This window comes from Crocuta crocuta, unplaced genomic scaffold (genome assembly GCF_008692635.1).
Source record: "Crocuta crocuta isolate KB4526 unplaced genomic scaffold, BGI_CrCroc_1.0 scaffold147, whole genome shotgun sequence".
Classification (NCBI taxonomy): domain Eukaryota; kingdom Metazoa; phylum Chordata; class Mammalia; order Carnivora; family Hyaenidae; genus Crocuta; species Crocuta crocuta.
Genome location: NW_027532594.1, coordinates 2,082,899 through 2,105,491, shown reverse-complemented (window position 1 = coordinate 2,105,491; position 22,593 = coordinate 2,082,899). Strand labels below are relative to the sequence as shown.

The window sequence follows — 22,593 nt, the reverse complement described above, 5'->3', positions numbered from 1 at the left end:
GAAGAAATATGAAAAAGATAGGGTTGAACAATAATATTAGCTAATCTACTTCTTTTGATGTTAAATTTATTACTCATTGATTAATTCATTCAACAAATATGTAGTAGGCACTTACTATTTGTTGGATAGTGATATGGATACTGTGGATCCAAGGACAGAACAATCCTAAGTCCCTGCCCTCAAGCAGCTTACTTTTGAGTGGGAGAAACGGACAATAAACTAAAAGACAAGTTGATATATAACATGAAGTTTGCTCTCATAAATCCTAATATGTGTGAGAGTCTACCAAGAATTTACTTACACAGAGCTCCTCTGCTTCTCACAACAGTTCAAAGGGTAAGTTTATCATCTTTATTTTCTTCTGAGAAGAAAGATTCAGTGAAGAAAAGAACTTGATCCAGGTCATCCTTGGTGGAGCTAAGCTCATGTCTGCCTGGTCTCATAATCGGGAAACAACTAGGTAGGATTGTCGGCCTCCCCTGGGCCTATTTATATCTACCTGTCCTGACAATATTTTCCCAAGCCTGTTCTCTCTGTGGCCTCAGAGCATTGCTTGCTTGCTGAACTCATTTAGCAATTAATCATGGATAGCCTTACGGCAACTGCCATCTCTTTGTATTTAGATCTATTATTAAAACATTTTATTTCTATTTGACCTGATTGTGATTAAAATTTTTGTCCCCAACTTTGCTGTAAACTCCTTGAGGACCAGAAACATTTAAAAGATGTTAATCCTTAATGGCTCTCAAGGCATTTACATCGCACCTTGCACACAATGGACAGTTAGTATGGAGTTTACTTAATTGAAAGTCTAGAAGAGGCAGTCCTGGGAATTTACTGAAGGATCTTCATCATTATCTCAAGTCACAAATGAGCTCCTTGCTCTTAATTTCTCACCTCAAGGCATCTAGTGCTAAATCTTAAACCATTTCTTCTTTTAAATGTATAGTTTGCCTTACAACACTTCTTTGGAAAGTAAAACAAACTGGTCCACAGTATTTTAGTATAGCTGTGACAGTAAGATACTCTGTACTATTAAACATCCTATTTATGGAAAAGTACAGAATTGCTAGACTTACCATTTAAACTGGGGATTAAAAAACACACAGGCACAATACAAAATAGAATGATTTGCCATTACAAACCATGTTACAGGAGAAAACATTCTTCCACACATTAGATTCAAATAGCGTCCACTACAAATTTTGCTAACCAATGTCCAGAGAAAGTAGGTCAACTTGAGTCTACTTGCATCAGAACAGGCTACTCTTTTACAAGAGGACTCATCACACACCCTCACATAAAATACCATTTCGACACTGTGTTTCTTAAGCAAGAAAGCAGAGCCAAGCAGCCAAGCAGCAAGTATATATGAAAACAAATACAGCCTTTGTGGATGTGTAAATACTCCAGCCCTGCCATTCTTTCCTCAGTTTATTGGGGCCCAGGAGACCAGAGCAGAAAAATGCTAAAATGATGTTTTCAAAGTACAATCAGGTTTTATTCACACAAATGGGATTTTTCTGAGTTGTTATATGTAGTTATCCCCTAATTTGAGAAACTAACATATATATGGATGTAAGAGCGTTTTATTGGAGTAATTACTTCAGGATGTGAGGTAGCTCCCAATTCTGCTAAGCCCACTTCCCACCCTTTTAAACATTTGCTGGGTCACTGTGCCAGTGACCTCCTCTCTTATTTTTTTTAAATGTTTATGTATTTATTTTGAGAGAGTCGGGGGAGAGAGGAAGTGAGGAGGAGAAAGAGAGAATTCCAAGCAGGCTCCATGCTGTCAGCACAAGAGCCTGACGCAGTGCTCAGTCTCAGCAACTGTGAGATCATGACCTGAGCTGAAATCAAGAGTCAGATGCTTAACCAACTGAGCCACCCAGGCACTCCTGCTCTCTTACTTTGATCACATCAGAACTGGCAGTCATAAGAGGCTCTTCTTAGGAGCAGTTTCAGCCACTTTGAGATTGAGATACTATCCTGACTCTAGAAAAGGAGCACGTATGCCATCATTTCACTGTTTGTACCATGTAAATTGACATCTTTTGGCCGGGCATATTGCCATGATGAGAAACCACAGCACCCAACTGCCATGTGTATGTCCAGTGCAGGAGAGGTGGTTCCAGATATGGCTGATGTCCTGAGTGATACCTCGGAAAACTAGGAATAAATTTGACAGAGTTAAAGACTTAGGTGCAAAATAGAGACACGTATTCAAGCCACTAGGATTAGGATGGGAGAGGATGAATAAAAATAGGGAGCAAAATAAGACACCAAGTGACTAGAGGCTGATGATCAAATTGAGTCAGGAAAATCCTTTTTTTTCTCATTCAAGAAATATTTTTTTGACATATGTCAGGCAATCGCTAGGTTATGTGACTGGAGAGATCAAAGTCAATCCCTTTTGAGGGTCTTCACAATATAGAAGTAGAGATGGATAAAGTAATAGTTTGCAGGACAGCATATTATCTTGCTAGGGCTGCTAAAATACCACAGATTGGCTGGTTTACACAATAAAAACCTATTTTTCACAGTTCCAGAGGCTAGATGTCCAAGATCACGTTGTCAGCAAATTTGGTTTCTCCTGAGGCTTCTCTTCTTGGTTTGCAGATGGCAACTTCTTGCTTTGTCCTCACATGGCCTTTCCTCTGTGTCTGTGTATCTCTGGCTTTTCTCCTCTTCTTATTCGGACACCAGTCATGCTGGATTAGGTCTCACCTTAATGTCTTCATTTTACCTTAACCACCTCTTTAAAGACCTTATTTTCAAATACAGTTACATTCTGACATACTGGAGATGGGGACTTCAACATATGAATTGGGGGGAGGGGACACAATTTAGTCCATAACAGTCTATTATAAACTGTGATAGAGGTTCCTTGGGATGCTTGGGAAGTACAGAAAAGGTGGACAGTCAGAGAAGCTTCACAGAGCATCTGAGGAATAACCAGGTCTTGCAAGATATGCAGCAATTGGCCTGAGTGTAAATGGTGGGCTCTTCCCACAGAAGGAACAGGGTATAAATTAAGAACTCCTGAGTATATAGGGCGTCTGGGTGGCTCAGTCAGTTAAGTGTCCCACTCTTGGTTTCTGCTCAGGTCATGGTCTCACAGTTTGTGAGTTTGAGCCCCGCTGACCATGCGGGACCTACTTGGGATTCTCTCTCTCCCCACCTCTCTGCCTTTCCCTCACTCACATATTCTCTTTCTCTCTCAAAATAAAATAAACTTTAGTAGAAAATTAAAAACAAAGAACTCATGAGTACATGGTGACATTATGTACTATTAGAACCACAACTTATTTTCAGTCTAAAAATTCTACAATGATGTATGTCCTTACAATATAATGACACAAAATAGGGATGTGTGCAAGTGGGAAGGATATTTACTTATTTATTTAAAATATGCTTATTTATTTAGAGACAGAGAAAGAGCACGAGCAGAGGAGGAGCAGAGAGAGAGAGAGAGAGAGAGAGAATCCCAAGCAGGCTCTGTGTCATCAGTGCAGAGCCCCATGTGGAGCTTGATCCCATGACCATGAGATCATGACCTGAGCCAAAACCAAGAATCAGATGCTTAACCAACTGAGCCACCCAGACACCCCAGTAGGAAAGATATTTAGAAACATGAATGAGCTTGAAGTTTAGTTGAAGCAATGCAATGATAGAATGTGAGGGGTGTAAACTGGGTGCAAAGGAAGAGACAGAGCCCAGGAGAGGCCTGGCCATCATCCATTTGTTTATTACCTGATCCTGGGCACTGTCTGAGTGCTTCCTGAGCCAGCAGCAATTCTATATTACAGACAGTCTTCTTCTAGCCTCCTGCCACCAGCGTCCTCTGTCTGAAGCACAAACCAATGGGACCCATGCTCCATTCCTCTATGGACTTTGTTGTTCAGCAGATAGTTTTCTCTTTGAAAGAGGCTTTAATTAATTAATTAATTTTAAATGTTTTATTTATTTTTGAGAGAGAGAGAGCACGAATTGGGGAGAGGCAGAGAGAGAGGGGAACAGAAAATCCTAAGTGGGCTCTGCACTGAAAATGGTGAGCCTGCTGCAGGGCTCAATCTCAGGAACCATGAGATCATGACCGGACCTAAAGTCAGGTGTTCAACTGACTGAGCTACCCAGGTGTCCCTGAAAGAGGCTTTTAGAAGCCAAAGGTTTCTGGATTGGCAGTCTATGGAACAATGTTGAAACTGTGTTGAATTAATAAAGTTGTAGTTTGTAGTAGAGAACTAAAGAAATGAGGAATCTCTCAGTTTATATTTGTGTAACATCTCCGTGATGGATCACAAAAAAACCGCCCTCCATTTTCGCAGCTCAGAATCTGTGACAGTAATAATGATTTGAATTTAAAACTAAAATTGGATAATTTGGGGGTTGGAGAATGGAGGAAATTATGGGTTAAATCAAAGAGTTATATTCCTCAGAGGAAGCTGCAGGTGGGTAAAACAATTCATTTGAGTTTGGTTTTGAGGATTAAAAGGGGAAAATTCTTTTTCAGAGGCACTGAAAAATGTAAGCAGTATGTGATTCAAAGATGTCCACCATATGGATTTGAATGGATCAGCTTTCAGAGAACAGTGACATCAGAGAACAATTCTCAACTTCTGAGGCCCTGTGAGCCCAGGAAGCTGGGGGAACTTAAAATGCCCTGAAATTAATTCTCCTGCTTTTATGATTTTAGCCAGTGTTTCCATTTTAGTATTGATACCCAGAAGCAGTTTCTCAAAGGACCCATTTTTAAAAATCGCATCAAATAAGCAAATGACACTATTCATTTACTTGAATAACTAGAATACAAATTTTAAAAATTGCTGAATTGTGTCAAGTTCAAATGACCAAGATCAAATTTACATACATTCAAGTCTATGAGGGGATTTACTCAAAACTATTACAACTTTGAAATGTGCATTTAAATAAGCTGTAGAAGGAAACAGTGGTAAACCCTGGAATTAAAAGTATGTAAATGTTTTACTTTGTTTTCATTTTTGTCCCTAAATTTCTTTGAGCTTCTGATAATTCTTTGTTTGACTCAGTTTGTCCATTTTTAATTTTTATTATTAAATTTATAAGCACTAACCACATTCAGCATAATGCCACAACAATGCAAAGTTCTATGAATTTTGATATACATGTGAACTTCAATCACAGTCCCAGCAGGAAAATTTCACATTATCTGGTCCATTCATCTCAGTTGTCAAGAAGAAATCTCAGGCATGAAAAGGGGAAAAACATTTCTCACTAACACAAAGTGATTTAGCATCAGAAATGAGCCTCAACAGCTACCACTGCTGGGTCCTCTAGTCTAGCACTTTCTCCCACCTCTCCTCTTCTTCCCACAGTTTGCCTTCCCCGATGTCTGGAGTCTTCTTGGGTCTCCTCCCAGCCAGGACCTGATCAATGGGACCGAGATTAAAGGTAAAGACAATAGAAAAGGATCATGGTCACTACTGAGGTGAGGGATTTATCACAAATCAAAGCTAAATTCAGATGAGTTTTGTATGAATTATAAACCGTTTTTCAGTTATTCACATTCCTCCGTCGCTTCATTAAAACAGACAGTGAAAGGTAAAACCCACTCATCAATCTAGATTTTCATACTAGACTGGGATAAGGAGTATCCTCACTGCTTCTCTATCACCTTTACAGATACTAGGGGCCTTTCCTTGGCCAAAGTTCTGTATGAAAAAGTCTTTAAATGTGGCGGTCAATTTCCTTCTTATGAAAAAAATTATTACTCATCTCCAATTATGTGCATAAATAATAGTGGATATTGTGGGGATCCAAAAATGTATGGAAGTGCATGGTCTCTGAACTGACAGCACTTATAATAGAAATTTTAAGTTAAAAAATGTAACTTTTCAATTCAAAGAACATTCCTAGGCTGCCAGTTAGTAATGGTTGCGTGTTCTTCTTTTTGCATTTACTGGAAGGAGAAATCCTAATAGTTTAGTGGGAAAAGGCATCATTGGGGTTTTCCGCCGGCCTTCTGGAAGGAAGCATGCACTATTTCAGACAATACAATAATGTTCTTCCAGCAAGAAGGAGCTAGTTCAGTGCCTAAAAGTGGTTCAAGGCAAAAGTTCCTGAGAGAAAGTAGCTTGAGCGAGACTTCAGTGGAATCCTAAGGGACCAACTTCGCTTGTTGTTTCATAATGCTGGAAGAAAGGGAAACCAAAAGCTTTTCCCCCCTCCCACTCTTATCTGGATTTCCATTGGCTGGATGCCTGTGACTGACAGCTGACGGCTGCCTTGCTTCCAAGGCTGGGGCCGGCTTTCTCTTACTTGGCGCCAGGTGGGAGTGGGGGCGTGAGATGACTCCTGCAAGTAGGATCCCCTGGGTATAATAAAATTATTTGCTGCAATTTTTACTTATGAACATAAATTATTACTTTCATAATGGTAAATGAAATTTTTATTCATGAATATGAAACGTTAACTTGTGACTATGTAATGCACCCTGTCCCCCGGCAAACACCGGCAGGCATTGATTGCTAGTGTCCCACTCTCCTCGCGTCAACCCCTGCTGGCTCCCTTCCCCAGGTATCTCTCCCTACTCCTGTTTCCTCTGGGAAACTGGATTCTTCGGCCTCCTCAATCATCATGCCAACAGGAACCCACTGCCCTCAGGAATTAGCAACCACGAGTCACACCTTGACTGAGCAGAATCCTTTTTCAGCCAGCTCAAAATATTAATTATAAAGGAATAGAAGCAACCTACCCAAGACCTTCAGAGGTAGGTGAGAATCGCTATTCCGTTTGTTAACGTAGAAACATAGTCATGAAAGTAAGGACAAAATTGGGGACATTCAAGAATAGGGTGACTCTAAAGACAGTTCAAATGGTTTAAATATGTATGTTAAGTTTGGTGGCAACTCTGTGCAGAGGTGAAGTTACTGTGGCCTAGAGTTTTAGTCTGGTAAAGGATAACTGTAGTTATTTTAAAATAAAAGGATTCAGGGGCACCTGGGTGGCTCCTTAGGTTAGGCATCTGACTTTGGCTCGGATCATGATCTCAGGGTCATGAGTTTGAGCCCCACGTTGGGCTCTGTGCTAACAGCTCAGAGCCTGGAGCCTGTTTCAGTCTCTGTCTCCCTCCCTCTTTCTCTGCCCCTCCCCCACCCACACTTTCTCTCAAAAACCAATAAATGTTTAAAACAATTTTTTTTTTTAAAAGGATTCGTTGGAATGCTTTGGTTCTTTCCTCATGATGATTTAACAAGTTTGGCTCCTTTGGAAAGAAATGTGTAGATCTGTGCCCCTTTTAACAAAGCTTTTCTTTTATATTTGTAAAATATAAATAGAACCACTTAAGGACAATGTAGAAGAGAAACAGTCTTAACCAAGGTTTTCTGAGTTTGAAGTGTCTGTTTTTGCTCTGTACTTTGGTCATGATGAGCAGAGGTGGGGCTTTCCTGGAAGCTACTTGTGAAGAACTGGCCCAGACCTGGCCTTCCCCACTCACACCATGTGAGCAGACCCACGACCTCACCACCACCCTGCTTCAGGACAGCAACAGAAAGCACTCTCTCTGTCACAATAGTTCTATTTAAATCCTGCCGGGAGAAACCCGACCTGAGAGTAATGGTTGGTGGAGTCAGTGGCAGACTTGTGCGTGTCTTTCCTTTCCTTTCCAGGGTCAATCCCTCATGTTTAAAGTAGGAGACTCTCAAAGTCAGGAAACTAGTCAGACGTCCAAACTATGCAGTGACGCTGAGGGCCCTGTGAACCGGAAACAGACATTTACAGTATCCCTTTCCAACTCAAGCGGTTCCAAATATCTACCTCTGATGCTAAGGGGAGTGAGTTCTTGGCCCAAAGTCTAACCTGGGCAGAGGCAATACACAGTTCACCAAGGTCACTTTTATTTTTCATTTTTACTGTTTAGAGGGGTGGGTGTATAATGTTGGCACTTTTACAAGAGGCTGGTAAAGGGAGAGGAAAGAGGAAAAAGTAAGACTGTTTTCAATTCACAAACTGCTGCTGATTTCAGAATAATAAACACAAGTCTGTTTCCTTGATAATTTTATAAATAACAAATATTTGGGTAAGGAATTTGATAAGTGCACTGACTATAGGAATTATTTACCAAAATGAGGCATCAGTAAAACAAACAAACAAACAACAATTTAAAAAAAAAAAAAAAAACCCCTTCAGTATTTCTGTGAGATTCTTCGGTCTGGTTCCCAAGGTTCTTAGTCATCATTTCCCTCATCTTTTGAACTTGATCAAAGCAACACGAGGGCCTCTGAGGGGAAAGATTGGTTCCATTATGCAAAAAGCAATAAGGTAGTGCCCTTCCCAGCAGTTAATAGACAGGAATGTTGTAAAATACCGTGTGGTTTTCGAATACCAAGGCGGAAGTTTTCTGGTTTATAACCTTCCCAGTCATCCTGACTGGCCCCCTGTCTTTCTCAGGCATTGCTGACTGATTCCATGCAAAACCAAACTGGTGAGGCTGGAGACCTGCTGTCCTAAGTAGACCAGCCCTCTGCCTGGTGCTGAACTATGGTGGTCCTCAGAGCTACCCAAACTAGACTTCTCCTCCAGACCCCAGCCAAAGGTCTGGGATTTCCACAGCGCCGAGTTACTGTAAAAGCCTCCCGACTTAAGTCACTGACCCAAACATGCAGCAAATTGCGTTAAATGAGCAACTCAGGCCCTGAGGAAAATAGGAGGGAAAATATAAACTGTGGTCACTGCATTCTTCTGATATTTGAAAATTAAAATGGAAATATTTTGTCCATTTGGATTTCTGGGAAATTTAGGATGGGAAAATACTTCTGAAGATCTTGCAAGTAGGGTATCACTTTTTTAATTAAATAATTGCCAAGGGAAGAGTAATGAAGTAATATTTTATTTGTTTATTTGTTCAACAAATAATTTTTGAGCAGCTATCATGGCCAAGGCTGAGACAGGTTCTAAAGAGATGACCCTGAACAAGAAGGATCTGGTTTAGTGGACTGAACCAGAATGGGAAACACAGGGCTACGTGGGGGGCTCAGTAAATTAAGCATCCAACTCTTAGTTTCAGCTTAGGTCATGATCTCACAGTTCATGAGTTCAAGCCCCACATCAAGCTCCACGTTGACAATGTGGAGCCTGCTTGGGATTCTCTGTCTTCTTCTCTCTCTACCCCTTCCTCACTTGTACTGTCTCTCTCTGTCTCTCAAAATAAATACATAAACTTTTTAAAATGGAAAACATATGCCACTGGAATGATGGTTCTCAAGGTGAAGAACCTCCTTACCATGGGTAAAGGGAAGCACAAATGAACCATCCACCTCCCAGAAACCTCCGATTTCTTAGAGCTAGTTTTCAAACTAGAACCCTAAGAAATTACAGCTCATCAGAGCCTATACCCTGACCATGCTCTGTCTGGTGATTCCAGAGTCCTTGGGTCCCCAGAGACCAGTTCAGTGTTGCTTGTAGGTGGGAGGGGGGATGCTCTCTGCTTTTGAAGCATAACATTTCTTGTGAGGGAATATGACTCCAGCTGTGCAGCAGGGATCCCACAGCCCTTCGAGACAGGATTAGATGGTTTGGGTTTCTAAATGCCTCCTTAATCAAGCTTGTGAAGTTGGTCCCTAATCTAAATCAGGAAAATATCTGCTTTTAACCACATTTGTCTCGGTGTCTTTGAGTTACTTGATATATCCTTAATCCAAATAACAGATTGTTCTAGGAGACTCAAGGACTCAAATCAGCTTCAGTGTGGCACTGGCAGGCAGAAGACTCTATTTGTCCAGTTTATAACAAGACAAAGAGGGACAGGAGTGTCCAGCAGCCCAGAAAAGAACAGGTAATGACTGATGGGATGTGAACAGAAGAGAAGAGGCTCCCGGGCGACGGTCGTGTTTTCATAATGGGTTCTTTTCAAATGATACTTCCATGTTACACACAAATTTAATCCATTTGCCCAAGAAAATAGATTGAATTTAGAAAGCATTTTTCTTTTCAGTGGCTCAAAGAAAACACACTGTTGCATCTAAGACTGGTTATGTTGGACACTCTCTCCAAGAGAGCCTGACATCATGCTATTTAAGTGGAGGTCAGAACAACTTTCAAACTTTGTAAAACCATGTTATCCTTATACAATACCTTCTGTTTGAGCCCTTATTCTCCTGGTATTTCTGCAAGGGTGTAGATAATTTATGGCTTATTTTATGGGTAGAGAAACTGAAATGGCTAACCATTAACAGGTTGTGTTTTCTCAAAGTTACCCAGTAGGTAATTAGTAGATTTAAGAAAACAATCCAAGACTGCAAATTCCCAGTTTCTTGGCCTTTCTGATTAGACCTTTATATCTTAGATCCTAAATGCAATGCCATAAGAATGTGAGAAACCCTGTATTAAGGACCCAGGAGGCTATTGCCTTATACCTTATCACCGTCACAGGACATTTTGATAGGGAGCTTGATGGTTACTGTGTATGATTTTCTTTCAAATTTCATACTGCTCTTGAAGCAAGACAAGAAGGATTCTTGCCCTGGTCCCCTAGATTTAGAGGATACCACATACTACAATTACCCATGCATATTAAGCAGCATGTGGATGCTCAGTGATGGTACAACACAGCCAATACCCCTAAATATATCTGCCCTGATGATTAGCACCGGTCCCAGTGAAACTGGGTCCCAGGCCCCAGGGAAACACTGTTGTACTTCTCTTGCTCTGTGTTCCTCAGGACAAAAGAACTGGGCAAATGCCATCCAAGCTTGTGGGCTGTGCCACTGCTGACATCAGAGGTAGGCACTGCTTCAGAATATGGAACGTATAGGTAGCAAAAGCACTTGGGTATAAGAAAAGACAAAGACAAATTAATTTAGTCAAGTCCCTTTTTCCAGATTGCAAAATCAAATATCACTTCCTGGTAGTACTGAGCTCCCATTTTCTGGCTCCTTTGTGGGTTCCAATTGGTGGTTCCAGAAAAAGAATTTAGTGTAATATTCACTGTTGTTTTAGATGGTAGCTGAGGAACATTCTGCAATCCTACACAACTTTTGTGTCTTAAATTTGTACCTTGATAGGGCTGAATGTACCGCTTGTGAATCATGATATTGATTCTTTTCTTGAACATAAATATTAAAGCATATATAACACAGACCTCAGTTTGTACAGTAGACTCCATAAATACTCTCTGTAGACCTGTTCACAGGTTATCATTACCTTACTGTGGAGCCTTGAGCTCATTGTAATTTCTATGAGTTTGTGTTTCCCCATTTGTAAAAGAAAAGTGTTGGGCTAGGTGTTCTGTAAAGTCTCTCACAGCCCTAAAAATTATTTTTTAAATTATTCTGCTTATTCATAAATACATATGCTTCCAATGAAACTTAAACAGCCTTATAAAAAAACAAACTGTAAACTTTATAGAACCTCCTATAACCTTTGCAAAACTTGTATAAAAATATAAGCCCTTCTTATTGCTCATTTTGCCTTTCCCACCTCACTCACTCATTCATTCATTCATTCATCAGGCATTTATAGGGTATCAAATATCTGACCAGTATGGTGCTATACTTCAGGGGAGAACACAACAATGACGAAGTCACAGTTCACATGTTCAAGCATCTCAGAGGCCAGAAGACACACAACGAGGCTAGTAGGTTGTAATAAGGTCAGTGCCCTGAAGGCTGGGCCTGTAGAAGGAGACGGCCCACAGAGCAGTGGGGTCCCTTATCCACCCTTATCCCTTATTCGTTCCTTATCGCTCCCCTTCTCTGGTGGGTCAGAGAAGGATCTTTGGAGGAGACAGTGTATGAGTTGAATCTTAATGAATGAACCATAGTCACCCTAGCCAAGGGAACACGGAGGTAGAGAGGGCAACATAAACAGGCACAGAGGCAAGAGAGAATGAGGAGTGTGAGGAAGGCACATGTTGGCAGAGTGCCTGGCATGAGGCATGGCCACAGGAGGCAGGGCCTGGAGCATTAGGCAGGCGTGTAGATGGACTTTATTCTGTAGGTGATGGAAACGTTTCAAAAGATTATAAATAGGGGAATGACCTAATAGATGTAGGTGATGGATGGATCACATTTTGGCAGTGATCTAGAGGAAAAATAAATGAGAGGAGGCCAAATTAAAACTAGAGGTGCCATTTGGGGGCTTCAGACATAACTTAGGTGAGAGATTCTCAAAGCCCAGGATGGGACAATGGTGTACAAGTGGAGAAGTGGGGCAGGATTGGAATCATATTTTGGAGCACGGCAGAGATCCAGTTCGGTAACAACCAAGTTCAGAGTGTCTATGCCTATGCGGGTCCGTTCGATTCTCCGGTATGAACAACTGGGAGAAAACTTTCCCTGTCCCATGTTCCCAGAGTTGTATCTTTAAGATTATAATTGCCACTTGTTTCACATTAGGGAAGTTGAAAGAGGGACATGGACTCCTTGCATTCCTAGAGGCTCTTTCACTGATCCTCGTCAGCTTTGGAAGCCATGAGCAACACATTTCTAGCCTCACTTTGTCATCCCTCATGCATGCTAAGAGTGCTTTTGTGGAGGAGAGGTTAGCACCAGGAAACAGGACTCATGCCATCTACCACATAGGTTTTCAGTTTTCAACACAGAGAGAGCCTGTTCACAGCCAGGCACGGCAATCACTTCAACTTAGGCATCTGCAAGTCTCTGTGCCAGTGAGTCAGAAGCAGAGGTTGGTTTTTCCTTATGAAAGGCAGATGCCTTTAAAACTCAGAGGGGCAAATTCTTAGCACAGCAGACAGGGTGAGATTGCCCCCAACTCCCCAGCAACTCCCGAAAGCAGTGATAAGACTTAGCCACTCAGAAGGCAAATATTCTGCCAGGGAACCAGCGGCTGCCCTCGGAAAGCTCCAGAGGGGAGTAAGGCTGTGGTCCCAGCTAGAGCTCTGATGTCCAAATGGCATTTACAGGGCTCTGTGATTTACACAGATTTATATAAGATTGAAGGCACTTTATGAAATCCGTTCCTACAATTACATTTCCCAAGAATTACTGGGGATTAGAACGTCACTATTCTCAAACACTCTGCCACATAGTTTTCTGTAAACAGTTTATACAGAAATAAAGGAGAGGGAATGATCGGTTGCCAGTTTATGTGAGCTTTTCCATACAGAGCTCACTAAGGCCAATTCCATCTGATTTATGTACCAACTGCCTGTAGCCAGCTGGACAACAGTCATCCTGACTCCTTACCACTTTTAGAACATTTTAAAAGTAAGCCCTAATAAAAGGCTTCCTTTCTATTATCCCTGTCCTTTGGGATGAGGAAATTTCCCCACAGAAATTGTACACATTTTGCAAAAGCCATAAATTCTAGAGGTGACATTTTAATGTCCCAAAGTCAGTGCATAATAAATGTCTCCTGTTATAAGTTAGAGCCTTTCTGGGATGTGTTGACCTTTGAAGTCTCTCCAATAGATAAGTTTCGCTTTTATTCAGGGCTACCATATATTGGTTTTCATTTCTGTTAGCCACAAAACTATGGTTAAAATTCTTCTCAAATAGAATTACTGGACTTTTTTTAATAGCCTCATATGATGCGCAAATTCAATGACAAGGATTACTTTGTTTTCCTAGCACTGAAGAAATAAAAACCAAAATCACATTTGGGGAGGGGGGATATCACAGTGAATATGCTGGAGAAATTGTAGTGTCCATAAGAGTTCAAATGCACACATTATTTAATATTGTTACTTGGCTATTTCAGCCACCACACACACACACACACACACACACACACACACACACAAATAATTTTGAAATTTACTAAAACAATACCACTGAGAATTTTATGAAAATTCTTTATTCATAATCTTACTGATTATTCAGAATCCGCTTCCTGCTATCAAAGTTGGATTTTCTGTTCCCACAAAGATTGGATATATTTTACACATTGCTGGACACGAGGGAAACTATAGCTCAGTTAAGTTCTGCTGACGTCTTTGACCTCCTTATTCCCTCTGCAGCCAGTACACACACTCCCCTATTGACTCTGGAGCACCACATGGTTCCTACACCCAGAAACAGGTCTCAAAGCTGCCTGGTGCCTATAAGAGGAAGCCCACATGGTGATCCTGTGAGATCTGTTGAGCACTTGGAGCGGAGGGGTAGTTTGTTTTTTATTTTTATTTTTTTCTCTGAGATTCTCTGACTGGAGCAGAAGACCCTCAGGGCTTCCATGTATCTGTGAACCAGACAGACGTGGTCTCTTCCCTCTGGATGCGAGCTCTTGTATCTAAGTTAAACACCTTTTAGTACAACTGAGAGAAAACTAAATTTAATACTGGAGACATGGAACTTGATAGTGCAATTCCATTGGTGTGAAAAAAAAATAACACAGGAGTAAACAAGTATATATGCATACATTTGCATATGCTTAAAAAACATTACAAAGACCAGAGTAATACTGTAGAATGGAGAAGAAAAGGGAAGCATTTTTTTAAAATGTTTATTTATTTCTGAGGAGGTTGGAGAGAAGCAGAGAAAGAGGGAACAGAGGATCTGAAGCAGCTCCATGCTGACACCGGCAAGCCCGATGTCAGGTTCAAACTCATGAACTGTGAGATCGTCACCTGAGCCAAGTCTGACACTTAACCAACTGGACCACCCAGGACCCCCGAGAAGGGAAGCATTTTTAGGTTCAATATATCTCTCTATATTCTTGGCTTTTATTCTGTGTAAAATAATTTTAAAGAAATTTGTCTTAAAAATCAAACACAGTATCAAGGTATATCTTTATAAACAAACATAGAAAGGTGTATTGTTGAATAGAATGAAAAAGCAACTTATAAGTGTATCAAGGAAGATTCCATTCTGTAAAAACTAGAGATAGGTAGATAGGTAATAGATAGATAGATGATAGATGATAGATAGATACATAGATACATAGATAATCGGTGGGAAATTGGAATGGGAAGTTACCTCTAGGGAATGTACTGGAGGGAAGGCCTCTCCTTTTCTATGTTGCATATTTCTGTAACATTTGACTATTTTCATGAGCATGAATTGATGATCGGAAGAAAATGATCTTTTAAGTAAAAAATGTTGTGATATGTTTTATGCCAAACCACTTTAGCTGATTCCTTTTCATTTCAATAATAAAAATAACTTAGAGAAATCAGAGCAAATAATATATTTTTTAAGCATAAACATTCTCTTTTCCCCTTGTAAGTCCTAAAGCAGAAAGGATTTCATATAACTGTGGCTCCGTTTGGAGCCAGTCCCTCTTGTGGGGGTGTCAGAGAGAAAGGCTTGGATGAGGTACAGTCCAGTCCAGCAGTGGAAATTTAGATCCCATGCGGATCACTTGGCCTTCCTCTGTGCCGCTTTTCCACAGCCATACCCCAGGGAGAGGCTACTTCATCAGTCTGAGGGTCTGTCTTTAACCCTTCAGCTTGACCTTGGACCCCCAAACTTTTGCTATTTCAGGGGCCTCACCAGCTTGACCTTGGACCCCCAAACTTTTGCTATTTCAGGGGCCTCACCAGCTTGACCTTGGACCCCCAAACTTTTGCTATTTCAGGGGCCTCACCAGCTTGACCTTGGACCCCCAAACTTTTGCTATTTCAGGGGCCTCACTGAGATGTGGCAAGCAGATTCAGTTTTCATTTTACTTTCCGGGCACTCATTTGAAGCTTTTCATTTTGAATTGGCCTGAAATTGGGTCTCAGACCCACACACAGTGGCAAGCTCTTGCATGGTGGAGGTGGCCCGGGCTGGCTTGTCTGTACTTTCACTTCCCACCCAGATTCCTGAGTACAGACCAATGGGAGATTGCATCAGATTCGCCAAGGCAGACCAATTAGACAATCCTGAAATCCCCTTGATGACACAGCATGCATGAAAGCCTGTTTGTACCATATCGCATTGTTAAATTTAGATGCAGTCTGGCTATTTTACAGAAAGAGCTCTTGAAAAGAGGCAAAGAGCATGCAAAGAGATCAATCCAAGGATACAGAAAACCTGCCTGGGCCCGTTAGTCTTCACTTATTTTGTAATGCAGACAGAGGAGGAGTTCATTCCAACCTCAGCCAGTTGCAACAGAAACATTGTTTCCGTGAAGTGAGTCTGGAGAAGGAAGAGCCTTGTAGGTGCGAGGAGCTGATGTTTGCCAAGCCCACACAAGATGTAAACTGGGAAGGGTAATTGGTATCCTGAAAAACAAGAAGTCAGTTATCCAGCACCAAATTACTGACAAAATCATGTGAGTGCTTATAACAGAGCAAATACCAAGCCTATGGTTAAAATCAAGTATCCCAAAAGGGACAAAAATCAAAGAGTACCAGGGACATCATTTGTGTTAGTAAAGTCCTTAGAATACACATATCAGATAGACCTTCTAATTCATGTAAAAAAAATCAGACTTTGGGGATATGTTGTGGTCTATAAACCAGGAAGTTTTAAATATGCCAACAAAGGCAACATCATCCATTTAAGACTACTTAGTGCTTTGGAGAATGTCATAGACTGTCTTTTCCAAGTCAAGTTGCAAAAAATTATCTGGGCATGTTAACCATCATTTGCTTTTAGAAGAGCCAGTCTTCTCCTGAGTCTTTCCAAATATTTGTTTATAGAATAGTCTTTCCATTGCTCTGTACTATGAGGCTTGAAAACTACAATCTAAGATGTACTTAAAGCTTTTTGCATGTTGGCACCTCACAGTGCTTCTTCCCCTGATGATGCCTTGATAGATAACATCTCAAAAGGGTGGAGAGAAACACAGACAGAGGTAAGGATGCATGTAGCAGAGTGGAACACAGAATGGAATTCTAGAAAGCTTTGAAAGACATGGAAATCCAAGAGCCCTAAGAAAAAACTGATGAGGCAAACCATAAGAGACTCTAAAATACAGGGAACAAATGGAGGGTTGATGAGGGGTGAGGGAGATGGGAAAGTGGGTGATGGGCATTGAGGGAGGCGTTTCTTGGGATGAGCACTGGGTGTTGTATGGAAGCCAATTTGATAATAAATTATATTTTTTAAAATGATGAATAAAACAACAGCAATCAAAAAACACCCTAATGCTTTAATAAGGATGTCAGGTATTGGGTTCACCTTTTCCACCTATCAGTCAGGAAGGCACTGGCCCCAAATGAATACACAGACACCGAGACTGAGGATTTGGGATTCCAGAACCTATAAATTTATCTCTGAGTTCATCTTAAACAAAGTACTGAAGTGAATTACACAAGCAAGAAAAAGAGGGGAGCCCAAAATAGAAGAAAAAGAAATGAATTGTATAAGGAAGTAAAGAATTATCATCCTAAATTGGATATCATGTTATAGTGTGTTATTTTGTGTTGACATTTTATGTTAATGAAGCAGAGCACTTTTATCAACATTTCTTAATTTTTAGACTCTTCTTTTAAATATAAATCTGTCCTGAAGTATAGATTTTTCATAATATCCCTTTTTGCATGGTTCTGATTTGTCACCTATATTCCAAAGTCCCTAACAAGCTTTTGCATTCCATTTGTAGTTCTGCTGCTTCAGCCACATTTCTAAAATGACAAGAAACCAGGGGTGCCTGGGTGGCTCAGTCCGTTAAGTGTCCTACTCTTGATTTCAGCTCAGGTCATGATCTCACAGTTCATGAGTTCAAGCCCCATTGTCGGGCTCTGTGCAGACAGTGGGGAACCTACTTCAGATTCTCTCTCTCTCTCTCTCTCCCTCCCTGTCTGACCCTCCCCAACTTGTACTCACTTTCTCTCTCACTCTCTCTCTCAAAATAAAGATATTTGAAAATTATTTAAAAAAATAAATAAAATGATAAGACAAGTGAATTGGTGGAAACAATTTGAAAATGAATTTGTCAGTTTAAAACAATGCCTTAATGTCAAATGTGAGTCCAAGGGAGTCATTGCCCAGAAAGGAAAGTCACACACAAACTCACAAACACAGTCACACACACACACACTCTCACATACACACTTTCACATACACACACACACACACACACACATACACACACACAGAAAAGAAAAATATATCACCATCATTCACTTTCCAAGAATAAATGAGTCACCCTTCAGTCCGTATGCCACATACATTACAGAACTTGAATATAAAATGGTATTTACCTTTCAATAACAACAAAAAGCCCCTACGGTCTCGCATTACCTCAGGTTTCCCCTAAACTTCTCAGCATGTAACCCTATTACCCTTCAGAAGAGCTGATCTGAGGAACTTGAATAGACAGGGAAAAACAATCAATTACTTTTCTACTTTGTCCAGGTAACAGTAATAGTCACTCTTTGTGTCCAAAGCCCTTTTCCCTTTCACTGGGAGCTACTAAACAAGCCAGTCAATGAATCAATAACTTTCAAGGAATGATTACTCAGAAGCCCTTATTTTAGAGCTGAGTATGGATCAAGGTGCTGCCTAAAACTTTAGAAGAAAGGTTCTAGAAAAATGCAGCAAATAATAATTCACCAGTTCCCTCTGGAAAACACCAGCAGCTTTATGCTTGTTTTACTTGGGGTTGGGGCCTGTTGACAATTTAAGCTTTTCTCTCAAGGAGTGGAGAGGAGCTTTCTCTCTTCACGTGGTCTCTGTGACCTTGCACTCTCCAGCTTCTGGGTCAAAAAATCTGGATTTTGTATTATTAAAGTGTACAGAAAATGAACAAGTGGGGAGATACATTAGCTTCATATTTATACATGAAGCAAACCCTGACATGTCAGTGTTGGCCAATATTTGTTATATTATTTACTGTATCCTTCCTATCTATTTTATAACTTTTAAAACAAACACAAATCAATAAAAGAGCTTCGTGTTTCTACTGAAAAAATTTTTACTTTATAAATCAATGAAATAAATATCCTTCTAATGTTTTTACATAAGGAAAGTTTGCCACAAGTATTCCATCCCTAGAACCAAGATAGAAGTTTTTTTGTGTGTAGAGTATCTGTCAAGTATTTGCTGTTTAAGATCAGGAAGTATTAAAGGCTATTTAAAAGTTCACAGAGGGGCACCTGGGTAGCTTAGGTGGAGGAGCACTAGATTCTTGATCTTGAAGTTGTGGACTTGAGCTCCATGTTGGTATAGATATTACTTGAATAAATAAATAAACTTAAAAACTTCGTAGAGAACATTGTACAGCAGGATTAAAAACTTAAACAAAAGCTATCAACATGAAAAAGAAAGAAATCTGGATAAGTCTAAGTTCTGCAGCTAACTTACTATTTGTCTTACCTTTACCTGGGTCTCAGTTTTCTAATTTTAAAAGTAGAGATGATAATGCCTTTCGAGCTAATGCACTTGGCTTTTGTGAGGAAGAGATGTATAAAACTTTCAAAGAACAAAGCACTGTTGGAATGTTTCATTAAAAATATAGTATCTTCTCCTGATTTCCTTCTCTCCCAAATGCCATTAATAAAAATTATGGTGCGGGTGAGGAGACTGGCATTAAAAGTACATTCCTCATCCAGGCGCTGCCAATTACAGTGCCATGGGCATCTGGGCACTTAATGAGTCTTATATGGTGGTCATAATCCACCTGCATACACAAAGAGATTCATTCTCTCAAGGCTTGATTCTAGAGTGACTTCCTCTTTCCATGCTGGAATTTTATTGCACCTGACATCCAAATGGAAAAAGGCAGAATGTTCCAGAAGTGCTTGATAGATCCACTTTAAATATAAGTTAAGTGTGTGGTGATTAATGTCCCCTGTACACATTCTCTCTAATTTGTAGTCTTTTTAACTCAAAGTTGCCCTAACTACATTCCATGAGGTTCCCTTTTACATCCAACAAACTCACACTAAATTGGATTTGGTTGGACCCTTGTTCAGTGGGCATCTCAGTCACAGATGTCATAGAGTATCCTAGTTCCCAGTGGAGTACAGCAGTCAGTTATAACATCCTGGGAAAACAGTCAATTAGCCTGTGATTCATGTTGGAATAATGCATTGCTTTCTAGTAAAAGATTCCTTGGAGTTGTGTCTAGAGTTTAATAGCAGACGACTTTTACAAGAACATTTTGTTGAACAAAAATTCCCTTCATAACTTTTAGAAACTGAGTTTGCATAAGAGTGTTTGAATAGCACAGACATTACTGAAGAGTGGCCAAACCCAGTGCAGTCATGTCACATAATTTTCCAACTCTTGAATAATAATATTCAGAGCTGAGGGTGAGATTCTACTCTCCAGTGTGGTTTTCTGTTCTGAGGTGGTTTGTTTTCCTCCCTGCCATTCATCACATTTTACATCCTGGGAAGGGAATCACTGACCTCCGTGAAGAGAACATTTTTAGTGACGTTGGCAGTTCTTGAGATGCTTTACATCTCATGACTAAGCAATAGACTTAAAACCATAGGCATTGTGGACTAGATTCTCAGGTCTTCCTTTAGGTGCTGAGAAAGTTTAGGCAGATCATATATTGTACTCCTGCCTCAGTTTTCTCATCTGTAAAATAGGAGAACAGTACTGATCCACAACACAGGGTTATTCTCTAACTGTAGGGGGAAATATTTATCAGAAAGTACTACCAGATTATTAAATCAAAATATTTGATTCTGTGGGGTCAGTGTAAGCATTTTGAAACTTTCATTTAGAAGAAAATCTTTATTAAAATGAGGAAAATGTGTCATTTTAAAATTCATTTTAAAAAGTAATTAAAATTCATTTAAAAAGCTTTTTGATTGTATTGAGGTAACCAATAACTCCATCATGATTAGGAATCAATCTACCTGTAGAAAATGGCTAACTTTGAGCACATGTCCAAGATTCTTCAAGGTGCTCATCATTAACCCTATCTCAATAATGCCACGATAATTCTGGTGACATTTGGTACCTATAAAACTAAGGAACGTGGAGGTTTGGGGACTTTGCCTTACTAGCTGATACACGGTATAGGAAATAAGACCAAGACCATTTCCAATTCCATTGTTCCAGGAGAACCAATTCCATTTTCTGTGTACCAGGCTTATATAGGTATTTGAAATCAAGTCTCAAAAAAGCTTATTCTGTAGATCTGGAAAAGAAAGTGTGGTATTTCCTTTCAACACACTTAATATGCCTCAGCTCCATTACCTCATTAAGTCACCACTCATCTTGGTTGAATTTCTGTGGTGTGATATATAATATGGAGTCATTGCATTCTATGTTACATAAAATGTTAATATTTTGGTAAGCAATAATTGTACAAGAGGCAGGCAAAGCCTCTGCCCAAAAGATACAGATCTTCTAGAAGAGGTAAGACCTCGATCCTTCCCTGGCTCTCCTCCTTCATAAGGAGGGACCTTTCCTCTGCCCTCCTCCATCATCCATACTTACTATACTGCTTGGTAGTTTTGTGCGCCTGTATCTGTTTTCTTTACTAAACTGAGAGGCTCTTACCATAAAGCCTGTACTCGGTGGATACACAAAAAACTGTAGGGTCTCCTTTTTTCCTTCTTTTGCCCTTCTCTTTCATTAATATCATCCATTCTTTTATCCAACAAATATCTTAAGCACCTACTATGTGCCAGCCACCTAAATGCCTTGTCTTATTTAATCTTTACAGCTCTACCATTACTCCCACTTTAAAAATAAAGAAATAGGGCACCTGGGTGGCTCAGCTGGTTAAGCATATGACTCTTGATTTCAGCTCAGGTCAGTTCATGAGATTAAGGCCTGCATCGGGCTCTACACTGAGTGTGGAGCCTGCTTGGGATTCTCTTTTCTTTCTCTCTGCCCTCCTCGATTTGCACACATTCTTTTGCTCTCCCTCAAATAAACCCATTAAAAATAATAAAGATAAAGGAATAAGAAATTCGGTCATTTGCCTAAGTTCAGTGAGAAAAATTTTTTAAAAAGGAGGAAACCAGGATTTAAAACTAGATCTCTCTGGTCTCAGAGCCAATGCTTTTTCTCTATCATGTTTCTTCCCAGGTCTAAGCTTTTACATAAAAAGCTGGAAATAATGGAAATAATACTGAAGGAAGAGTATGTCTGGGCTTTTTATTTGGGAGGAGCTGGATGGCAATCTGAGATAATGTGGAAGGCTTAGGCACCTATGGTGACTGACAAACACTAAGTAGATATAATACAGTGCATCCTAATGTAGTTTGCCAACCTTTAAATAACGCTACAGCAGGTCAGTTCTGTCAGTTCTGTGGAGATCCCCAGAGAAGAATCCAGTATAAGGGCCACTAGAAGACAGGATAATGCAGAGCCTGGGGATGGGGCTCCAGTCAGGGCTAGAAAACAGGACAGTTTCAGAGAAAAGACTTTGAAGTAAAAAAGTGCCCGTAAGGCTGATCTCTACAGCTGGGAAAGGAGAATTCAAGACTTACAGGAACAGGTACCAATTAACTTTTGGCAGGAAGGCAAAAAAAGCCTCAGGAAAATGCCAAGGATTTCATCAGGATAAACTTGTACAAGAATGTTAAGTTCAAGAGTACTAGATGGCATTTTCTGAGTTACTTGCTTTTATAAACAGAGATTTCTGATACAGGCATTTCCTCAGAGACAAGAAAAGTCGTCCACAGAATTTTATTTGAGGACTGATAAGTGGCACCAAAGGAAGCCACATACATATGACCATTCCTTGTGGAGACATGAGCCAAACAAGGAAACCAATTCCCTTCTGCCTGGATTTGTTTTCTTTGGTTTCCTTAAG

At 40.2% G+C, this 22,593-nt stretch overlaps 1 protein-coding gene across 1 annotated transcript in view; it reads left to right on the top strand.

Moving 5' to 3' along the window:
- The first annotated feature begins 219 nt into the window (after nucleotides 1-219).
- LOC144244655 (uncharacterized) overlaps nucleotides 220-22,593 on the top strand; it is a 56,121-nt gene continuing 33,747 nt past the window's right edge. The window contains exons 1-2 of the mRNA XM_077780026.1: nucleotides 220-336; nucleotides 5,355-5,430. Coding sequence (XP_077636152.1) covers nucleotides 5,413-5,430 — 18 coding nt within the window. The 5' untranslated portion in view covers nucleotides 220-336; nucleotides 5,355-5,412. The remainder of the gene's footprint in view (nucleotides 337-5,354; nucleotides 5,431-22,593) is intronic.